General features: G+C 42.1%; 1 protein-coding gene across 8 annotated transcripts in view; it reads left to right on the top strand.

Moving 5' to 3' along the window:
• Positions 1-19,161, top strand: part of ANKS6 (ankyrin repeat and sterile alpha motif domain containing 6) — a 78,516-nt gene that overhangs the window by 51,595 nt on the left and 7,760 nt on the right. For 3 of the 8 annotated variants that reach the window (XR_012157399.1, XR_012157397.1, XR_012157398.1), the window contains exons 15-18: positions 6,589-6,656; positions 10,598-10,714; positions 15,270-15,366; positions 18,769-18,873. Coding sequence is in view for 2 of the 8 variants with exons in the window: in XM_073332462.1 (XP_073188563.1) it covers positions 6,589-6,656; positions 10,598-10,714; positions 15,270-15,366 (282 nt within the window). In the remaining 6 variants the exon portion in view is untranslated. Of the gene's footprint in view, positions 1-6,588; positions 6,657-10,597; positions 10,715-15,269; positions 15,367-18,768; positions 18,874-19,161 lie in introns of those variants that run through there. The other 5 variants (XR_012157401.1, XM_073332462.1, XM_073332461.1 and 2 more) reach the window with 3 other exon arrangements.

Genomic DNA, 19,161 nt, shown 5'->3' with positions numbered 1-19,161 from the left:
AGGCATCTCTGACCATCTTGATAATAGCCATTGATGGACCTGTCCTCCATGAACTTATCTAGTTCCTTTTTTAACCCAGTTATACTTTTTGACCATCACAACAGCCTGTGGTAATGAGTTCCACAGGTTAATTTTGTGTTGTGTGACAAAAGTACTTCCTCTTGTTTGTATTAAACCTGCTGCCTATTAATTTCATTGGCTGACTCCTGATTTTTTGTATTGTGGAAAAGAGTAAATAACACTACTCTATTCACTTTTTCTGTACCATTCATGATGTTAGACTTTGATCATATCCCATTTTAGTCTTCTCTTTTCTAAGCTGAACAGTCCTAGTCTTTTTAGTCTCTCCTTGTATGGAAGTTGTTCCACACCCTTTATCATCTTTGTTGCCCTTCTCTGAATCTTTTCCAGTCCCACTGTTTCCTTTTTGAGATGGGGCAACTAGAACTGTACAAAGTGGTGTGGGTGCACCATGGATTTATATAGTGACATTATGATATTTTCCTGCTTTACTTTCTGTCTCTTTCCTAATAGTTTCTAATATTCTGTTAGCCTTTTTTACTGCTGCTGAGCCTTAAGCTGAAGTTTTCAGAGATCTATCCACTGTGACTCCAGGATCTCTTTCTTGAGTGGTAACAGCTAATTTAGTTATGCATGTGTAGTTGGGATTACCCCGCTATTCTGATTTTTTTGGTTTTCTGGCCAAACTAAAAAAATCTATTATCCTCCGAGCCCTAGGTGGACATGATAAGATTTCTCATATTCGGTAGCCCTCAACAATAATAAAAAACAACAACTGTGCCTCTGATATGTGAGTGTTACATAGATTTTTTTTTCTAGCAATCATTGTCTTGGAGATGATTGTTACATGGGAAATGCTCTTTCTGTCATAACATAATTTGAATAGTTATGGAGTCATTGTTAGGCTCAATGATTGATTGATTACATTATTAGCAATATATAATTAGAAGTAGCATACTATTCACTTGAATGCATTGTTTGTTTGTGTATTAAAATTAATGGTAACAGTCTTAATAATGTAGTAAATAATGAAAGGCAATAACTGAAATTAAGAAAATGCAGCTTCGTATTACCCTTCTACATACAATGCACTTTAAATTGGGATAAGGGGATTCTTTAGAGGCTGCTTCATTTTGGTATACATAGTTTGTATCAGTACCTATAAAACTGTTGCTATTTTTCCCCTCATGAAAGAAAACACAAGACATGAAAAGTAGTTACTGTTATGTGAGGAGTTACTGAGTGGTGCTGTTAACACATAATCTTACAAATTCTTTTTCTTAGCATGTGAACAGTGTATAGTCTTTGAATAAATGCTGCATTTTTGTTACATTTGCAATGGAGATTCTTTGGGGGTAATTGTTGCAAACAGCAAGTGTGGTTTGCTTTCTGCCCTAATCTCTCTAACTAGAGATAATTGCTTGGAGTAGAGTGACTTCCTGGGAACCAGGCAGTAGAGTTAGGGCTGAGATTCCTGAGAGAGGGAATTGCATGTATGTTGTTTGTGAACCACTGTAGTTCAAAAGCAAGTGCATAGAGTGTAAATAAATAACTTGAAATTAAGAAAATATCCTGACTTGGCATCCTTGATTTCTCCTCCAAAGGGAAGCCAACCTGCCAGGCCTCAAAGTCTGCTTCCACTTAGCACAGAGGCAACTATCTATTTTCTAAAAGGAGTCTTAGTTGAAGAAAATGCTTCCAGTGGGGCCCATATGTGCTTCTAAATCAAGGGCTGTCAGCATTCAACACCTGTTTTAAGATTCTAGACATGATTAGAGGAGGGCAACTTGTGGTAGGCAGGAGCTTCAGTTGCACTATAGAATCAAAAAGAAAAGGAGTACTTGTGGCACCTTAGAGACTAACCAATTTATTTGAGCATGAGCTTTCGTGAGCTACAGCTCACTTCATCGGATGCATACCGTGGAAACTGCAGCAGACTTTATATACACACAGAGAATATGAAACAATACCTCCTCCCAGCCCACTGTCCTGCTGGTAATAGCTTATCTAAAGTGATCATCAGGTTGGGCCATTTCCAGTACAAATCCAGGTTTTCTCACCCTCCACCCCCCCACACAAATTCACTCTCCTGCTGGTGATAGCCCATCCAAAGTGACAACTCTTTACACAATGTGCATGATAATCAAGTTGGGCCATTTCCTGCACAAATCCAGGTTCTCTCAACCCCCTCACCCCCCTCCCAAAAACCACACACAAGAACCTGGATTTGTGCAGGAAATGGCCCAACTTGATTATCATGCACATTGTGTAAAGAGTTGTCACTTTGGATGGGCTATCACCAGCAGGAGAGTGAATTTGTGTGGGGGGGTGGAGGGTGAGAAAACCTGGATTTGTACTGGAAATGGCCCAACCTGATGATCACTTTAGATAAGCTATTACCAGCAGGACAGTGGGCTGGGAGGAGGTATTGTTTCATATTCTCTGTGTGTATATAAAGTCTGCTGCAGTTTCCACGGTATGCATCCGATGAAGTGAGCTGTAGCTCACGAAAGCTCATGCTCAAATAAATTGGTTAGTCTCTAAGGTGCCACAAGTACTCCTTTTCTTTTTGCGAATACATACTAACACGGCTGTTACTCTGAAACCTGTCACTATAGAGTCAAAGCTTGATAGGGCTGTGACCGGGTGTCTGGATGGGCCACACTGAGAATGCTACACTCAGGGCAGATTGTAGGGAATAGGGAAGACCATCTCCAAAACTGATAATTTATTCTATAATGAGATTCACCAAGCCAGTAACAAAACAGCTTCTGTAACACCACATTGATTAGCAAGAAGCCAAATACTGTCCCCTTTAAATTATAATCCTTGGTCTCCATCTAGACAGCCAAGTCTAATATAGTGAGGGGTTACTGAAAACTGGATTCACCATATGTGAGGTTCACCAATCCCAAAGGACCGGACACTTATCCCCAGGTCATTATGAGTCTCAGATCTTACCCAGTAATCGCGCAGATGCCTGACTTTTAGTAAATAAAAGACTAAAGGTTTAATAATAAAAGGAAAAAGAAAGAAAAAAAAGTTGCAAAAGGCTAAAAGATCAATATACATACAAATATGTGTAAAATCCTTAAGTCAGTTTCATAGCAGAGATGGTGAGGCTGCTGATTTATACAAGTCTTTCTGGAATCAATCTAAAAAGTTTTTGTCCAATAGACAGTCCAGGTGTAGAGTACAGTAACTCCTCACTTAACGTCCTCCCGCTTAACGTTTCAAAGTTACGTCGCTGCTCAATTAGGGAACATGATCGTTTAAAGTTGTGCAATGCACCCTTATAACGTTGTTTGGCTGCCTGCTCTGTACACTGCATGTAAGATTTTGTGGAAGAGCAGCGACTTTACAAGGGAGCATTGCACAATTCCCTCTTCTCGGCCTCCTCCCCCTCCCTCCCAGCACTTCCCCCACCTCCAAACAGCTGTTTAGCGACGCTTAGGACTTTCTGGGAGGGAGGGGGAGGAGTGGGGAAGCGTTGCATCTCCACTCATCCCCCTCCTTCCCAGAAAGTCCTAAGCGCTGCCAAACAGCTGTTTGGTGGTGCTTAGGACTTTCTGGGGACGGGGAAGGAGCGGGGATGCAGCGTGCTCTGGAGAGGAGGTGGAGTGGAGGTGGGAAGAGGTGGGCCTGGAGTGGAGTGGAGGTGGGAGGAGGTGGGCCTGGAGTGGAGTGGGGATGGGAAGAGGTGGGCCTGGAGTGGAGTGGGGATGGGAAGAGGTGGGCCTGGAGTGGAGTGGGGATGGGAAGAGGTGGGCCTGGAGTGGAGTGGGGATGGGAAGAGGTGGGCCTGGAGCATCCCCCAGCAAAGTCAGCGCCTGTTCTTCTCCAGGTAAGCTGCCACTGCTGCTGCAAAGGTGCTTCCTAGTGTCCTTGCCTGCAGCGGGCTGTGCCTGTGTGGGGTAAGCCAGGGGCACTTCCCAACCACAGTACAGTACAGTAGTGTACAGTATATAATGCCTTTTGTCTTCCCCCCAAAATTTCCTTGGAACCTAACCCCCCGCATTTATATCAAATCTTATGGGAAAATTGGATTCATTTAACATTGTTTCACTTAAAATTGCATTTTTCGGGAACATAACTACAACTTTAAGTGAGGAGTTACTGTATGTTCAAGTCTTTCCTTGCATTTCCAAAACGTTATTTGGAAGCTCTCTGTCTTATGACTCAGACTTTCCCTGTTCAGAGTTTAAGCAGACTGTAAATGGCAGGATCAGGTGCAGAGCTTTTCTCTATAGTTCCCTAACAAGCTGACAAGCCTCTTGTCATAGCAGGACATGAATAAGCAGTGCAGATTGTTGCTTTGAAGCTAATCTTCTATTTCCTGTGCATACACAGGTAAACTAGTCACATTCATTCACATAAGGCAATTAGCCGGCAGTTCATTATAGCATAGACAATTAAGTTGAAGAGAATATAGATAATATGATTAGTTTTATGTAGTATCTTACATCTTTGATTTTAAGATTAACTGACCCATTCACATGCATATTATAAAGCAGTTAAGACATGAAGGGAATTAGCATCTATAAACTAACCTGGTTACATTGTTAAACTTCTAACAAGATACAGGTAAACACAGACAAATACACTTAGCATCTACCCTTGATTTCTATTGCTGCAAATAAATGGGTTCATGATTACTGGTCTAGAGCATCTCTTTGAAATTCATATACAAGTACATTGTCTTGATAACATTTCAGAGCCTCTTGTTAAGTTGTTATGGGTCATACCCAAGTTGACCAGTCTGTCAATGTCACAAGGGCGTATTGCAGAATTCCAAAAGATGAAGGAATAAGCACCATTTAAACTATGCTAGGATATGGCTGGAGAAGTGTAAAAATGAAATATAAAGATTACACTTATTTCTGTTGCCCTACTGTCAAGGTTCCTTTCCCACTCTGAACTCTAGGGTACAGATGTGGGGACCTGCATGAAAGACCCCCTAAGCTTATTCTTACCAGCTTAGGTTAAAAACTTCCTCAAGGTACAAACTTTGCCTTGTCCTTGAATCCTATGCTGCCAAGCGTGTTAAACAAAGAACAGGGAAAGAGCCCACTTGGAGACGTCTTCCCCCCAAAATATTCCCCCAAGCCCTACACCCCCTTTCCTGGGGAAGGCTTGATAAAAATCCTCACCAATTTGCATAGGTGAACACAGACCTAAACCCATGGATCTTAAGAACAATGAAAAAGCAATCAGGATCATAAAAGAAGAATTTTAATTAAAGAAAAAGTAAAAGAATCACCTCTGTAAAATCAGGATGGTAAATACCTTACAGGGTAATCAGATTCAAAACATAGAGAATCCCTCTAGGCAAAACCTTAAGTTACAAAAAGACACAAAAACAGGAATATACATTCCATTCAGCACAGCTTATTTACCAGCCATTTAAACAAAAGGAAATCTAATGCATTTCTAGCTAGATTACTTACTAACTTAACAGAAGTTCTGAAGAGCATTCCTGACCTGGTCCCGGCAAAAGCATCACGCAGACAGACAGACCCTTTGTTCCCCGCCGCTCCAGCTTTGAAAGTATCTTGTCTCCTCATTGGTCATTTTGGTCAGGTGCCGGCGAGGTTATCCGAGGTTATCCTAGCTTCTTAACCCTTTACAGGTGAAAGGGTTTTGCCTCTGGCCAGGAGGGATTTTATAGTTCTGTATACAGAAAGGTGGTTACCCTTCCCTTTATATTTATGACACCTACAAAATATACACACCGGTCAATACAATTTTTTTTATCACATTCCCCCTTACAGTTAAAAGGGAACATCACAGATCATACCCCAGTCTAAGATCATGCCCCAATCTCTCTCTGTGTGGAAACCAGTTTTGTGAACCCTTATCAATTCATGATGATTAGATTGCTTAGATAGAATACCTGAAGAAAAAAAGAGACCATTCTAAAGGATAGTTTTCAATATGTTGAACTTAGAAATAAATGTAACATTAAAAGCGGCTTCATGGGGCAGGATGCGGTGAGAGAAAAGAAAAGTAGGATGGATATGGGGTATCATAACCATAAAGGCCTCTTTTGTACCTCTGTCATCCCGCCACCTCCAGCCAGTATGAGCTTTCTGTATTTTCTGGTTTGAATGACCCATCCCTCCCTGTTTTGTGACCGGCCTGGAGGGGAGATGAGTGATGGGAAAAATAGCTGAAGTGATTGAACTTCCATACAGGTTATTGGAACCTTAGTTCAAAGAGACAGAGAAATCGTAGTCATCCAGGCTTTGGGGCTTACTTCCAATTTCCCTCATAACATAATTGCATGTAAAATGTAGTTAAAAGTAAGACTAGATGTCTAACAAGTACAGTTTGGTATAGTAGGAGTGAGATGCATTTGAGTGCATAGGAGTGAGATGCATTTGCACCTACAGTATATACATGGAATAAAGACAATCTTGTTTTGCAATTTTATATGAGTGGGTTCCTGGAATGTTTGTTTTATTTATCTGTATATCTTCATCAATTAAAGTTTGACATATTTCCCCGACAGGTTACCAAAATTGAATTGTTTTAAACATTGTTTCTTTTTCTTTTCTGTTATTAAAGATGAGCTGACTAGTATCCTTAAAAAATTGTCACTTGAGAAATATCAGCCTATTTTTGAAGAACAGGAGGTAAGTCAGTTTTTTATTTTTGTTTTTTAAGTTTTAAGTGTTTCAGTATTTTATTTCAGCATTTTAGCATGAATAATCTATTGATCTGTTTAAAACCTGTATTTTATTATCCAAGTAAAATCATGGCTCTGTGTTCACTACAGCTGTGCAGTTTGCAGCACACTTTACTATTTGCTGCAGAATTGTTATCTAAAAATCTCAATTTTCATTAAAAAAAAAGACCTGGATTCTTTCAAGTATTTCTGGTGGCAGCAATAACCCGGAAAATGTGAACTGAATTTTAACAGATACAGCGATGAGTCTGCATAATCAGGAAGACAGCATGAAACAACAAATCTGAGAGGTGTGAGCTACTCCCTTCATCTCAGTCAGGTCTCCCTGGATTCTGTCATCCTGTGGCTGTGGAATGTGACATTTTCCCAGAATGCCATAAAATTCAACATGTTTGCCACTGAATCTGCCATAGTGCCACAAACCAGATGTCCAACTTTTTTTTTTAGTCTGGCACCTGTGAGCAGCTCTCTCTTCCTGTGTATCTCTCCACACAATGGCATTAATTGGGTTATACTCTATATTCCTCTACACTGCTCCACAAAACCAAAGCTGGAATCCAGTGTACAACCAGAAGAGCCAGCAGTGCAGAGAGAACAGTGCTTGGGGAAGCCAAGAAGATGAGCCACTGAAGTGGGCTACTATCTCCTCCTTTTCCTGAACAGATGAGGGATAGGATGTTTGAACTGGACCATGCAGACAGCGCTGTGGCAGCTGAAGAACTGGGCTGCATGGAGAATGCACGAAAACCATCGTTGAAAATAATCATCACATCTTTTTCATCAATGAGTATTTTCCACTCTGAGTCAAAATTGTGTGCTTGTTTGTAGAAGGATAGAGGATGAGAATGAAGAGTACTTCATGGACATACAATAAATGAACATTGCCACAGAATGTCTGGGTGCAAGTAGAAGAATTTGGCCCCATTGTACCACAGAGTGTTCAGGGCCACGCGTAAAGGTTATTCAGTTCAGCCACAAAATATTGGGCTTGAATAATATTCACCTACATAATAGGGAAGGTAATTGCCTCCACTGTAAGAATCACTGGGTGAAACGCCATGTTGTGTGATCATCAGACTAGATGATCATAATGGTCCCTTCTGGTCTTAAAATGTCTGATCTGAATTTTCAGTAGTGACTCAGTACGTTAGGTGCCACAGTTTCTGGATACCAAACTGAGACACCTTACATGGGCCTAATTTGCACAAAATGCTGAGCACCCAGCTTCTGAAAATTAGGTCCCAAAAACAATTCTGACCATGACAGTTTGAAAAGCTTATGTTTATTTAATCCAGACCTGAAGAAGAGCTCTGTGTAAGCTTAAAAGCTTGCCTCTTTCACCAATAGAAGTTGGCCCAATAAAAGCTATTACCTCACCCACCTTGTCTCTGTAATATTCTGGGACCAACGCACCTACAACGCATCACTGTGAACAAAGGTTTATTGTAACAGACAAGGGTGTTGAGCTAGGTGCACACTAAAGAAAAGTTATTTTGAGAAGTGCAAAAACAGACTATATATTATGGGCAGAAAGGCCCCCTTACACTTCTCTCCACAGCCGCAATTCTATACACACTTGAACACATGCATTTAAGTTTGCACACATGAGCAGGCTCACTGAATGGGACTATTCATGTGCATAAAGGCAATCATGTATTTTCAGGGTCAGTGCCCAAAAATGTAAGTGAATTTTTTTGAACATTATACTTTGCTGTGAGCGTCTAAAGTTAAAGAAGGAAGAGAAATAGCATGTGGCATTTTGGGTTTTGTGGAACATATTTTGCTATAATATAAATCTGTTTTTTTTCTCCTAGGGAAATTTTGGTTTGTTTTATCCAATTATTTAATGAAAAGGAAAGCTGTGCTCTGCAAGTCTGAGAATAAAGTGATAAATAGGAAAAAACAGCACCAGTGTTTCAAAAAAACCAATGAAGAATATTAATTATAAAATTAATCAAGAAAGAATATTAATTATAAAATATGCATATGCTATGTATGTAGAGGTCATAATGTGAAAAATGGAAAACTCATTTTATCACATGCTTATAAATGCATCACTTAACTGTATTCCATTTCCCTGGAGCTTTTTCTGACATTCCATACTCCTCAGCTACTTTAAAGAGCTTCTTTTTTTCCTTAAACCTCCTCCAAGAGAAATATTTCCTTCTCCCCCATGTCTCAAATTGTGTAATTGTCCCCAAAATTATCTACCCAAAAAACTAGAATTGGCAAGATTTTGTCTTGGGCCAGTAACAGCTTTTCTAGATACATAAAAATGTCATAGCTTTGAAATCCAACATTTCACCAACAAGCAGGACTAGAAATGGGAGTTTTGTACCACTGAGTAGGAGTACTTTTCAGCTTGCCAGTGGGATATATAGCAGTTGCTTCTAGCCCTAAGAGGGCCTGATGTAATGGATTTTAAAGTAGTGGTGGTTTTATGTTTAGTTTTTCTATTTTAGTTCATTTTAGCAAGTATTTAGCATTTATTACCTTTAATGTTTCCCTCCTTAGGAGTCTTGCACAGTTTGATACATGATTACCAAGACATCTGCCTTTACGGGTAGAAGGCTGTAAGACATAGTCCCAATTAAAACTCTATAAAATAGTCCTAAAATTCGTTTTTCTGCAATATGTATATAGAGTACATGATGGTATGATATAATATAAATGTTAGTAGCATCTTATTGTTCTGTTAAAATGAGATTGATAGCTAAGAGAGTGATAGAGAGAGATAAGGTGATGATGTCACTAGATATGACCCCATACAGGACACAATGTGGTATCTGATGTGATGTTATGTCCTAAACCAGTCCCCTAATTTGGGATCTAATCTGATACCTTCTTCCACCTGACACTAAATTGGAAGCCCTGCCATACCAAGGGAGCAAAACCACCAGGCTTTGGTTTATGGCCCAGAATTGATAAAATCACTGACTAATTAATGGTGCCACCCCAAGAAATTATGAGGAAAAAATAGGTAAAAGCAAGAAGACAACTAAAATATAAAAAGAGAGGTGTTTTAAAATACTTGCAAAAAGACCTGTTAAGGACATTTGTAAATGTAAATGTTAAATTAAAAACTCCTCTGTTTTTCCCCACATAATAATTGGAGAGTTGTAAAAGAACTACATATTTATAATGATACACTATAATAATCTGAGATACACGTTATATATTTTAATTGTTTTTATTTAGGAAGAAAATTAGATGTTTTAAATTTAAAAATAAACAGAATTGATCATAATATAGAACTCATGAACTGGAGTAACTGTAATTGTGGGAAATAGATATCCAGTGACGGTTTAATAAGTAGAAGGACACATCCAGTCACATCTTTAGAAAATTTTAGGCAGTTATAACTAGACTTTATACAGCACTCTGTGGCTTCAAATTGTGGTACAAGCTTTAACAATGCCTGTAACATCCCCGTGAGACTGGTAGGTCATGGGTTCTGCATACCCAACTGTAAAAACTGAGGTTTGGCGCAACCTACTCAAGGGCACCCAGTGTAACAGGGCAGAGCAAGGATTAAGAATGGGGATATCCTGGATACCAGACCTGTATTCAGCCATTCTGAGGTTATGAATTACACATGTGTGACAACAAGGCGTGTATCCATGCCAAAAGGAGAGCATTGTGATATGAGAAGTAGCTCACCCAATCACTGCCTTTGCTTTACAGCTAATTTGAATGCAGCAATTCCATTGGTTGTCTGGAGACTGCACAGATGATGGATTTCCTGGCCCAATTGCCACGCCTGTTTGAGAACATGGGGTTTCTGCTTCTAGTATATAAGTAACATAAAATAAGTTCATAAAGTTAGATATATATGAGAGAGAACCAATCTGCACAGTAAATGTATACCTGTGTATCTTTTTTCCAAAGGTGGATATGGAAGCCTTCCTCACACTTACTGATGGTGATTTGAAAGAGCTGGGTATTAAAACTGATGGATCAAGGCAGCAAATTCTAGCAGCTATTTCTGAACTGAATGCAGGAAAGGTAGGTATGGTTTGAAATAAGAAAACTGATAAACTAGTTTTTCAGATTTGCTTGTGTTTCAGATCCAAACAATGGATGTTGAAAAAAAACCTTAGTTTTATAAACAAGCTATTTAATGTAAATTATTCGTGATAAACATTATATTTCTTTGATATTTCCAGGCCTCCTCCATTAATTCCTTCCTTGTTCAGTAACTGGACAGTTATTCACTTTTTGTACTCATTCATAATAATAAGAAGCTAGTGGTGATTTAAATATTGGTCATATTACAGCTATTTGGCCTTCAACCATCATGATGTCAAAAAAAATTCTATAATTTATCCTTCCCTAGAATAAAGTTGTGCCTATCAGCCTTTTGGTCTCCTTTCAACTGGACTCGTATAGCATTTCTCTCAGGCAGCACAGTTTTGTTGTCTTCTTGTTTGGTATTTACAGTTAGATGGAAATAAGGAGAAAGGCAGAAAAAAGGAGAATTCCCTACAATGGATTTCTTTAGTCACAGACTGTGAGCTGGTGCATCTCTGCAGCTAAGTCTTATGGTTCTTCTCAAGTCTTTCAACTCCAAGTTCCATTCTGTCTTTGATCTTTTATACCAGTCCAGGCATACAGGACATTAAGGACTTGGCTACACTTACATTTTATAGCGCTCTAACTTGCTGGCTCAGGGGGGTGAAAAATCACCCCCCTGAGCACAGCAAGTCAGAGGGCTTTAAAGCGGGAGTGTAAACAGGCTCCGAGCACTGGCAGCCACATTCCCAGCGCTCGGAGCTAATTCCCTCATGGAAGTGGATTACCAGGAGCGCTGGGAGACCTTTCTCCCCGCGCTTGTGCGCGACCACACTCGCGCTTCAAAGCACTGCCACGGGAGCACTCCCGCGACAGCGCTTTGAAGTTTCCAGTGTAGCCATGCCCTTAGACTTTTGATCACATCAACCCACATTGCGAAAGCACTATTTGTGGTTCCGTTTCAGGAGTGCTCTCAAGCTGTATCTATCTGTAACGAGGTTGAGACTCACCAGCACGATGCCTCCTGCTGGTCATCTTGGGAATTGCTCAACTCCAGAGCACCTCCTGATAGCCGGTGTCTCACCTGCCACAGGCCCCTGTGTCCCTTCTGGACCCCGGTGCCCCTTTACCTTGGGATTTTGCCCCCAGCAGTACCCCCTTATTCTGGGTTTCCAGGGGAACCCCCAGTCATCTAAACCCAGCTCACCTCAGAGGCTACTGCCAGTCGTCATCTAGCCCCCGTTCACTGGGGCAGACTGCAGTGTAATGGCCACTCATCATTGGCAAGGTGGGTTGGACCAGCTGCCTCTTTCCAACCCCGGGCTGCACCTCTGTAACCCCAGTACCTGCTTTGTCCTTTAGAAAGGCCTCAGCCTGGGGATTTGCCAGGCCTGAGCTCCCCAACTCCTCTTGCCTTTCCCCAGCACTGCTCTACCTCCGGTACCCTGAGCTCCCAGACAGCCAGTCCTTCTCTCTCCACTGCTAGAGAGAGAGGGACCCAGCTCTTCCCTGAGCCCTTATAACAGGGCCAGGTGTGGCCTGATTGGGGCATGGCCCCAGCTGTGGCTGCTTCCCCCATCAGCCTAGCTTTTCTTTACCCAAGTGGGGTAACTTCCCTGCTACACTATCCTTATGTAAATACTTAAGGTGCCAGTAGACTGTACTGCAAAATATGTAGCCTAGTGTGTAGATTTTTCATGAACATAAAATTTGTTGTTGTGCACTTGTGACGTTCCCCCTGTGTTATCCAGACCAGAAACCTGCTAGGTCACTCCAATCCTTGACTCTGGGAGCCAGCCTTACCCTGCTCTGCTGTGAGAACCTCCACTCCTGGGCTGTTCACGCACAGCCTCTGGCATGTAAGCTGCTCCTTGGATTGTGCAACCAAATAACACTAGCCAATAACGCTGGTCCCAGACACAACCCTAGCTAGGAACCTCTGTCTTACAGTGTCCAGTTATGCCCGCTGGACGCTACAAGCTTATATGGGTTCGTCAATTTAACAAAGAAATTGATATGTACCCGGCTTGTTATCCCAAGGAGAGTCTCTGACACACTTCAAACCAAACACACTGCTTCAGGTAGAATTAAGAAACAGATTTATTCACTACAAAGATAAATTTTAAGTGATTATAAGTCAAAGCATAATAAGTCAGATTTGGTCAAATGAAATAAAAGCAAAACATATTCTAAGCTGATCTTAACACTTTCAGTGCCCTTATAAACGTAGATGCTTCTCACCACAGGCTGGCTGGTTGCTCTTCAGCCAAGCTCTCTCCTTTGATCAGCACTTCAGTCGCTTGGTGTGGTGTCTGTAGATATAAGTGGAGGAGAGAGAGAGCCCATGGCAAATGTCTCTTCTCTTTTATCATATCCTTTCGTCCCTCTTGGCTTTGCCTCCCTCCCCCTCCTTAATCACTGACAACACCTCTCCTGCCCCTGCACTTGAGGGCATGTTGTCTTCTGCTGGAAAGGAGCAAGTCTCAGCCCCTCCCATACTTGGAAGCACACTGCTTCCCTGTGTTACAGGGTCACAGGAATCCTCACCCACCTTAGTGGTTTCTGGGATCCCCTGCCCCTGCTCTGGGACACATTGCTCTGTGCTCCCTAGAGCCAGTTTTGCCTCTGGTTCAGCTGCGACCTGCTAGCAGCTAACAACTTGGATAGTTCTTTCCCTGGCAGGCATTACACCCCCATCCCTTCCTGATGTGGTGTTGCCTCCAGCTGCAGTGCAGGAGTTGATCTCAACCACCCTCCCACCTGGGAGCATGTGGCTTCCCCCAGCTGCAGAAGAATCAAGGAGACTCTTTCCCATTCTCTCATCAGTTCCTGAGACCTTACCCTTTCCTTCAGGGTCCAAGCATAACACTCCTTCTTGCTGCAGGCAAATACTTTAACCTGAGCTACACGGAAAAAATTATTACTAAGGAGCAGGTCGACTAGGAGGCATTCCATTATCCCCACAGTCAAAACACTTCCCAAATCTTCCCAGAACATATGGATTTTAGCTAGTGGCATGAGGAATCTGCTTTCACCCACCCCCACAATCTCTGCCATTTGGCCAGGTAGCATATTGGCCTTTGGGACCACACTCTGCTTAACCAGAGAGATCTGGGCCCCTGTATCCCTCTGCCCCAAGTACTCCCTGCCATTAATTTTGACAGCCTTAACATGCCCCATATCTGGTTCTGCAGAAGCTAACCTCACAGAACCAATATGGTAGGGTTCAATTGCTTGGGGGGTTTCTGTGTTGAGGACAGCAGAACTAACATGAGCTATTGGTTGCCTGCTTCCTCCTAGCCCAGGGCATTTATTCCTCAGGTGATCAGTGGAATTACACTGATAGCACCTTTTGGGCTCTTATGCTTTTACAAGAGATTTGGAATGAGAGTTACCGGTAGAGGAATGTTTTTGCGTAAGAGAATGTTTAGGCTCCCAACCCCCTTCTCTCTTCCCAGGGATCCTCCCTTCCCACCAGTTTGGGGTCGGGGGGTTCTGGTTCTGCTTCTCTAGAAGGTCCAGTTGGTGTTTTCGCTCTCTTTCCCTCTCTCTTTTTCTTCCATGGCCCTTCTGTGTGCAGCCTCCTCTCTGGCTGCCTCCCTGGCTGCTTCTTTTTCTTTTTCTTCTCTCTCTCTCTTTTTGCTTTATCTCCAGTTCTTTCATTTGCAATAATCTCTGGTGCTCCCTCTCCTTTTCTGCAATCTGCAGCCTAAAAAGCTCCAACTTCCCAATCGCTTCATTGCTTTCACTCATTTTCCTGCTTTTCTGTTCCTACTTCCCTTTCCTGAAATAAGCAAATAGAAAATAACAAAACTGTGACCTCCCCCTGACTGTTCTTAGCCACTGCACTTAAGACTCACTTAAAATCACAAATATCAGTGTTTAAAGTGTGAACTTCACGTGGAGTAACAAGCTGCACATACACCCTGCTCACTGCGCCACTGTGACGTTCCCTGTGGTGTTATCCAGACTGGTGATCTGCTAGGTCACTCCAATCCTTGACTCTGGGAGCCAGCCTTGCCCTGCTCTGCTGTGAGAACCCCCACTCCTGGGCTGTTCACTCACAGCCTCTGGCATGTAAGCTGCTGCCAGCTACTTGCAACCGAATGGCACTAGCCAATATCTCTGGTCCCAGACACAACCCTGGGAATCTCCAGCTTGCAGCGTCCATGGACTATAGGGCTAGAAGAACATGTTTGCACCTCTATCTACCAGCTATTCCCAATAGGTTCCATGGCCATGAGGCTGGGCACACAATGTCTACAGTACAGCTCTGTGAAGGCAAAGTAAGGAAACAGAATTTCTTTTTTTTGTTTTCAATCCAAGTAAATCTGAATTGTATAATTTCCAAAATTAAGAAAATAAAATAAAAACAATTAAATATATATTGCTTTGTGTTTGCAGAGTATAAGTTTTATTATGTTCAATTCATATGATAATTGCTTTCCAGGATAGACACAAATTTTCATATTTATGTTTAACCTTTATAAATGTATTATCGAATGAGAAATTTAAGAATGCCTTTTTTGTTTGTCTGTTTCTTTTACAGGGACGAGAGAGGCAGATTTTACAAGAAACTATACACAATTTCCACTCTTCCTTTGAGAGTAGTGTTAGTAATACCAGACCTCCTGGCAATTCTCAGTGTAAGTATTATTCATATGTTGTTGGATCAACTTCAAGCAATTTTTCTTAAATCAGGGTAAAGTACAATATGTGCAAACATACTATGTGTTGGTTTAAAGATTCCTGCATTTCTTTCTCTTTCAGACTGTAGTGAAGATTTCAAAGTAAAAAGGCAGAAAGTTTATAAGATTTTTGTATAGGGATAGTATTTATGTGTTTCAAACACATTAGTGTGTATTTGGTTAATTCAGAACTTTTAAAATTGACAATGCATTGCATTTTACATTGAAAGCCACTGGGGGGGGGGGCATGTTTTTCATATGAGGTAGGTCTCAACTGCATAATGAGATAGCTAGGGTTGCTCCTTGTCTAACCCTAGAAGCAGACCAATTTCTCGCCTCTTATGGTCATCAAATAGGCTATTTAGTGGAGTAATGGCTACTGTACTTGTTGTGCTGCATTTTTGCAGTACATGAACATCAGTGCTGAGCCCTGCCTCTTACATTCTGTATGGAAAGAAGAGGAGATCATTTGGACATTGCTAGTGAGTGTCTCCAGACCCACATGGAGAAACTCTGCTTTCTGTAAATTCACGGTTACAGAAACTTTTGGAAGACTGACAATTACTTCACCTCCAGCCAAGGCTAACTGGCCTTATGCAGTTTCTCCTGCTGGGGGTCTTTATGATGGTATAACAGCTCTCTGATCCTTCTATGGCTGCAGAGTCTGCAAATATCCGGGATCCCAAGGCAGATTTGCAGTGTAGGTCTGTCCCAAGCAGTAGAATCAGTTGTTTTGCCAAATGTAGGAAATAACCAATTCCATTATTTTTCCATGCCCCCAAACCCCTTGTACTGGCCATGAGCAACTTCTGTCACTTGAATGACAATTGGACCCTCTGTATAGGACAGTAACCTCTAGTTCCTCTACCTGAGGACAGTTCAGGCTCCCAGTTTAGCAATTCAGCAACTTGACTCAACTGGCTCTCTGTTATAGACGTTATAGTTTTCTGGGGCGATTACTTTTAGTTGGTGTAGCTGCAAGGTTGCTGTTTTAGTTAGGTCAGTGGTAACAATTTCCCCACAAATCCTGGAATCCCCACAAAGCCTCCCAAATACACTAATGAAATCAGAACAATGAGAGAGACATTACTATTACCTAACTGTGCATATGCTGCCCCCTTGTTACCATCATCCCCAGATGTGAGACTGGTGAACAGTGTAGAACACAACACATGCAGCAGAAAAGTATGTATTTCTCCTGCCAACAAGGTTCCAGCCAGATGCAGAGATGCATTCAGGCTTGTAGCAGTGATGGAATAAACTGCAGATTCAAATCAAAATCAAGTCTCTGGAGTACATCCACAGCTTGGATGGTTCATTCAGTCCTTTGTTCAGAGTTTCAGTGTAGCAAAGTTCTTCCAGAGGTAAGAAGCAGGATTGAAGACAAACTGGAGGGGTTTCCAGGACCTTTTATGTCCTCTGCCATGTGGAAGGACACCCCTTTGTTCTTACTGTGGAAAATCACAGCAGCAAGATGGAGTTTGGAGTCACATGGGCAAGTCACATGTTTATGCATGACTCAGTTCTTTACATGGAGAGCAACCATTGCTCACATGCTACCTTGAACGTTCCCAGGAAGACTTTTCATGTGAATTGGAGTCTCCCAAGGTCCATTGTCAGTTAAGTGTTTTTTGATTGGGCACTTAAGCTGCAAATTCCTTTCTCAAGAAGCTGACCAAATGCTTCACTAATGCTACTTGGAATCAGACACATTGAGATACAAGTAGATAGCCAATATTCATAACTTCAACTACAAAAATGATACACACATACAGACAGCATAATCATAACCAGCAAATTTCAACCTTTCTATAGACACCTTACTGGACCTCCTTTGTACAAGATTTGGTGCAACTATAGGACCTTGGTTGCAACAATGATCTATATTGGTCACAGTTCTTGTCAATAATGTCACAACTAGTGATTGCTGAGGTAGTCTGTCTGGTCCGATTTCTACTCTCCACTACACAAGGGTCAACTTGCCCAAAAGCTTCTTTTTCAGTACAAATATCACTGAAAACATGAGGGAGCTAAGTTTTCATTTTCAGAATAGAGAATTTCTGGTGATATACCCGTGGCAACTTCTGGATAACTTTATTATCAACATCTCAGGCATGAAAAGCATCTTATGAGCATAGTGCCAGATGGGCAGAGGCTGATGTTTGGATTCTGATATGGAGTGAGCTGGAGATTCAGGCAGAGCGGAGTGACTGCAGAAGAAACACTTGGGTATATAGCCTTACCAAATGGCCAGTATTTGACCAGCCTGGCTGTTATTTATGGATTTGCCAGTTGCCAGAAAGATAATTTAATCTGCCAGGTTTTTTTTTACATAGGTTTAAAGATTTTCATTATTATGACAATACACTGGGATATCTAATGTTAAAAGTTTCTGTGTCCAGCTCAAGATGTTGCAGTGTTCCCACTTCCGTAGTATAAACAATAACAGATCAAAAACTGTTGAAAATACAGCAGCTGTCTGCCTGAAAACATGCAAGCACATTGTGGTCATGTGTGAGAGAGGATTTGAGTCACGTGAGAGTGATAACATTGCACGTCTCCTTGATCTTATCTATATGTGTTATCTCTCTAGATACTATAAGTGGCTGTTCAAGGGACGAGGGGTTGCTGAGTTGCCTTATGGTTGGTGGTTGAGGTTGCTGTGGGCTTGCCTTGGGGAGTTGAGGCGGGTGCCAGGGTTTTTTTCCATTTCAGAGGTGGTAACCCTAGGGTATATCATCATATTTAGGTCTTGTGATGGGGTATACTGGGTGCGTTGAGGCTCCCTGCTGGAGGCCTCATGGTCCTACCACACCCTGCCCCAGAAAAGAAGCAGAGAAGGTGGGTCCTCCAGGCCTGCCTAGAAAGCCTGCAGGGAAGCAGCCAATCTGAGTTCAGCAGGCTCAGTTAAAAGTTGCTGCAGGGCCTGAGCAGGTCAGTTCCTGGCTGGCACCAGAGGAGTAAAGACGGATGCTCCTTGCTGGAGCTCAAGGGAGAACCAGCAGATGGGTTCTGGTGGCATTGGCATTTGGTGAGTAAGGAGAAGAGTTGAGAACTTCAGCCCTGAGTTAAGAGTGAAGCGAAAGAGGGTAAGTGGAAAGTGGCCCAGGGAATAGCAGCAGCAACTATTGGAGGAAGCAGTACATGGCTGCTGTCTGTAGGATCCCTGGGTTGGGACCTGGCGTAGTGGGTGGGCCCAGGTCCCCTCAGTGGCCAGTGATGAAGTGGCCTAAGCCCCAAGGAAGGGATAAGACTCTGCATTAAAAGCCCAAGAAAGGGGCTGGGAGTTTAAACAGGCCCAGGGACAGGGCTGAAGCTCCTGAAGAGGTCTAACCATTGGTTGTAACTTTGTTACTCCAGAAGGAGTTCCTTCATGCAGTGGACTGTTTGTGATTTGGCCGGAGGGCTGAGCCACTGAAGACTCACCTGACAAGGCCTAGAGCTGATGGAAGGTGCTCATGAGAGGTGAGCACGTCCTGTCACATGTCTCCAAGCAACTTGCTAAGCTCTGCACTATCCAGATTGGAAATCTGTGTTGGCAGAAAATTAAAAGTTTAAAAGTCCTTTTGAAGAAAACAAAATGTAATAATGAAAAGTCTAGGGTTACATGAAACACTACAAGGAGTTGGCCAACAGTTGCTGTTGAACAATCAACCAACAAGATGCTGGTGGCTAGATCCCCTGGGAGGAGTGGAGGCTGCAAACAGCCAGGGGATCAGGGATCCAAACCTGCTAGTCTTGCAGGTCCTCTTT

The sequence above is a fragment of the Lepidochelys kempii genome, chromosome 2 (genome assembly GCF_965140265.1).
Source record: "Lepidochelys kempii isolate rLepKem1 chromosome 2, rLepKem1.hap2, whole genome shotgun sequence".
NCBI lineage: Eukaryota > Metazoa > Chordata > Testudines > Cheloniidae > Lepidochelys > Lepidochelys kempii.
This window is presented reverse-complemented; position numbering and strand designations above follow the sequence as displayed.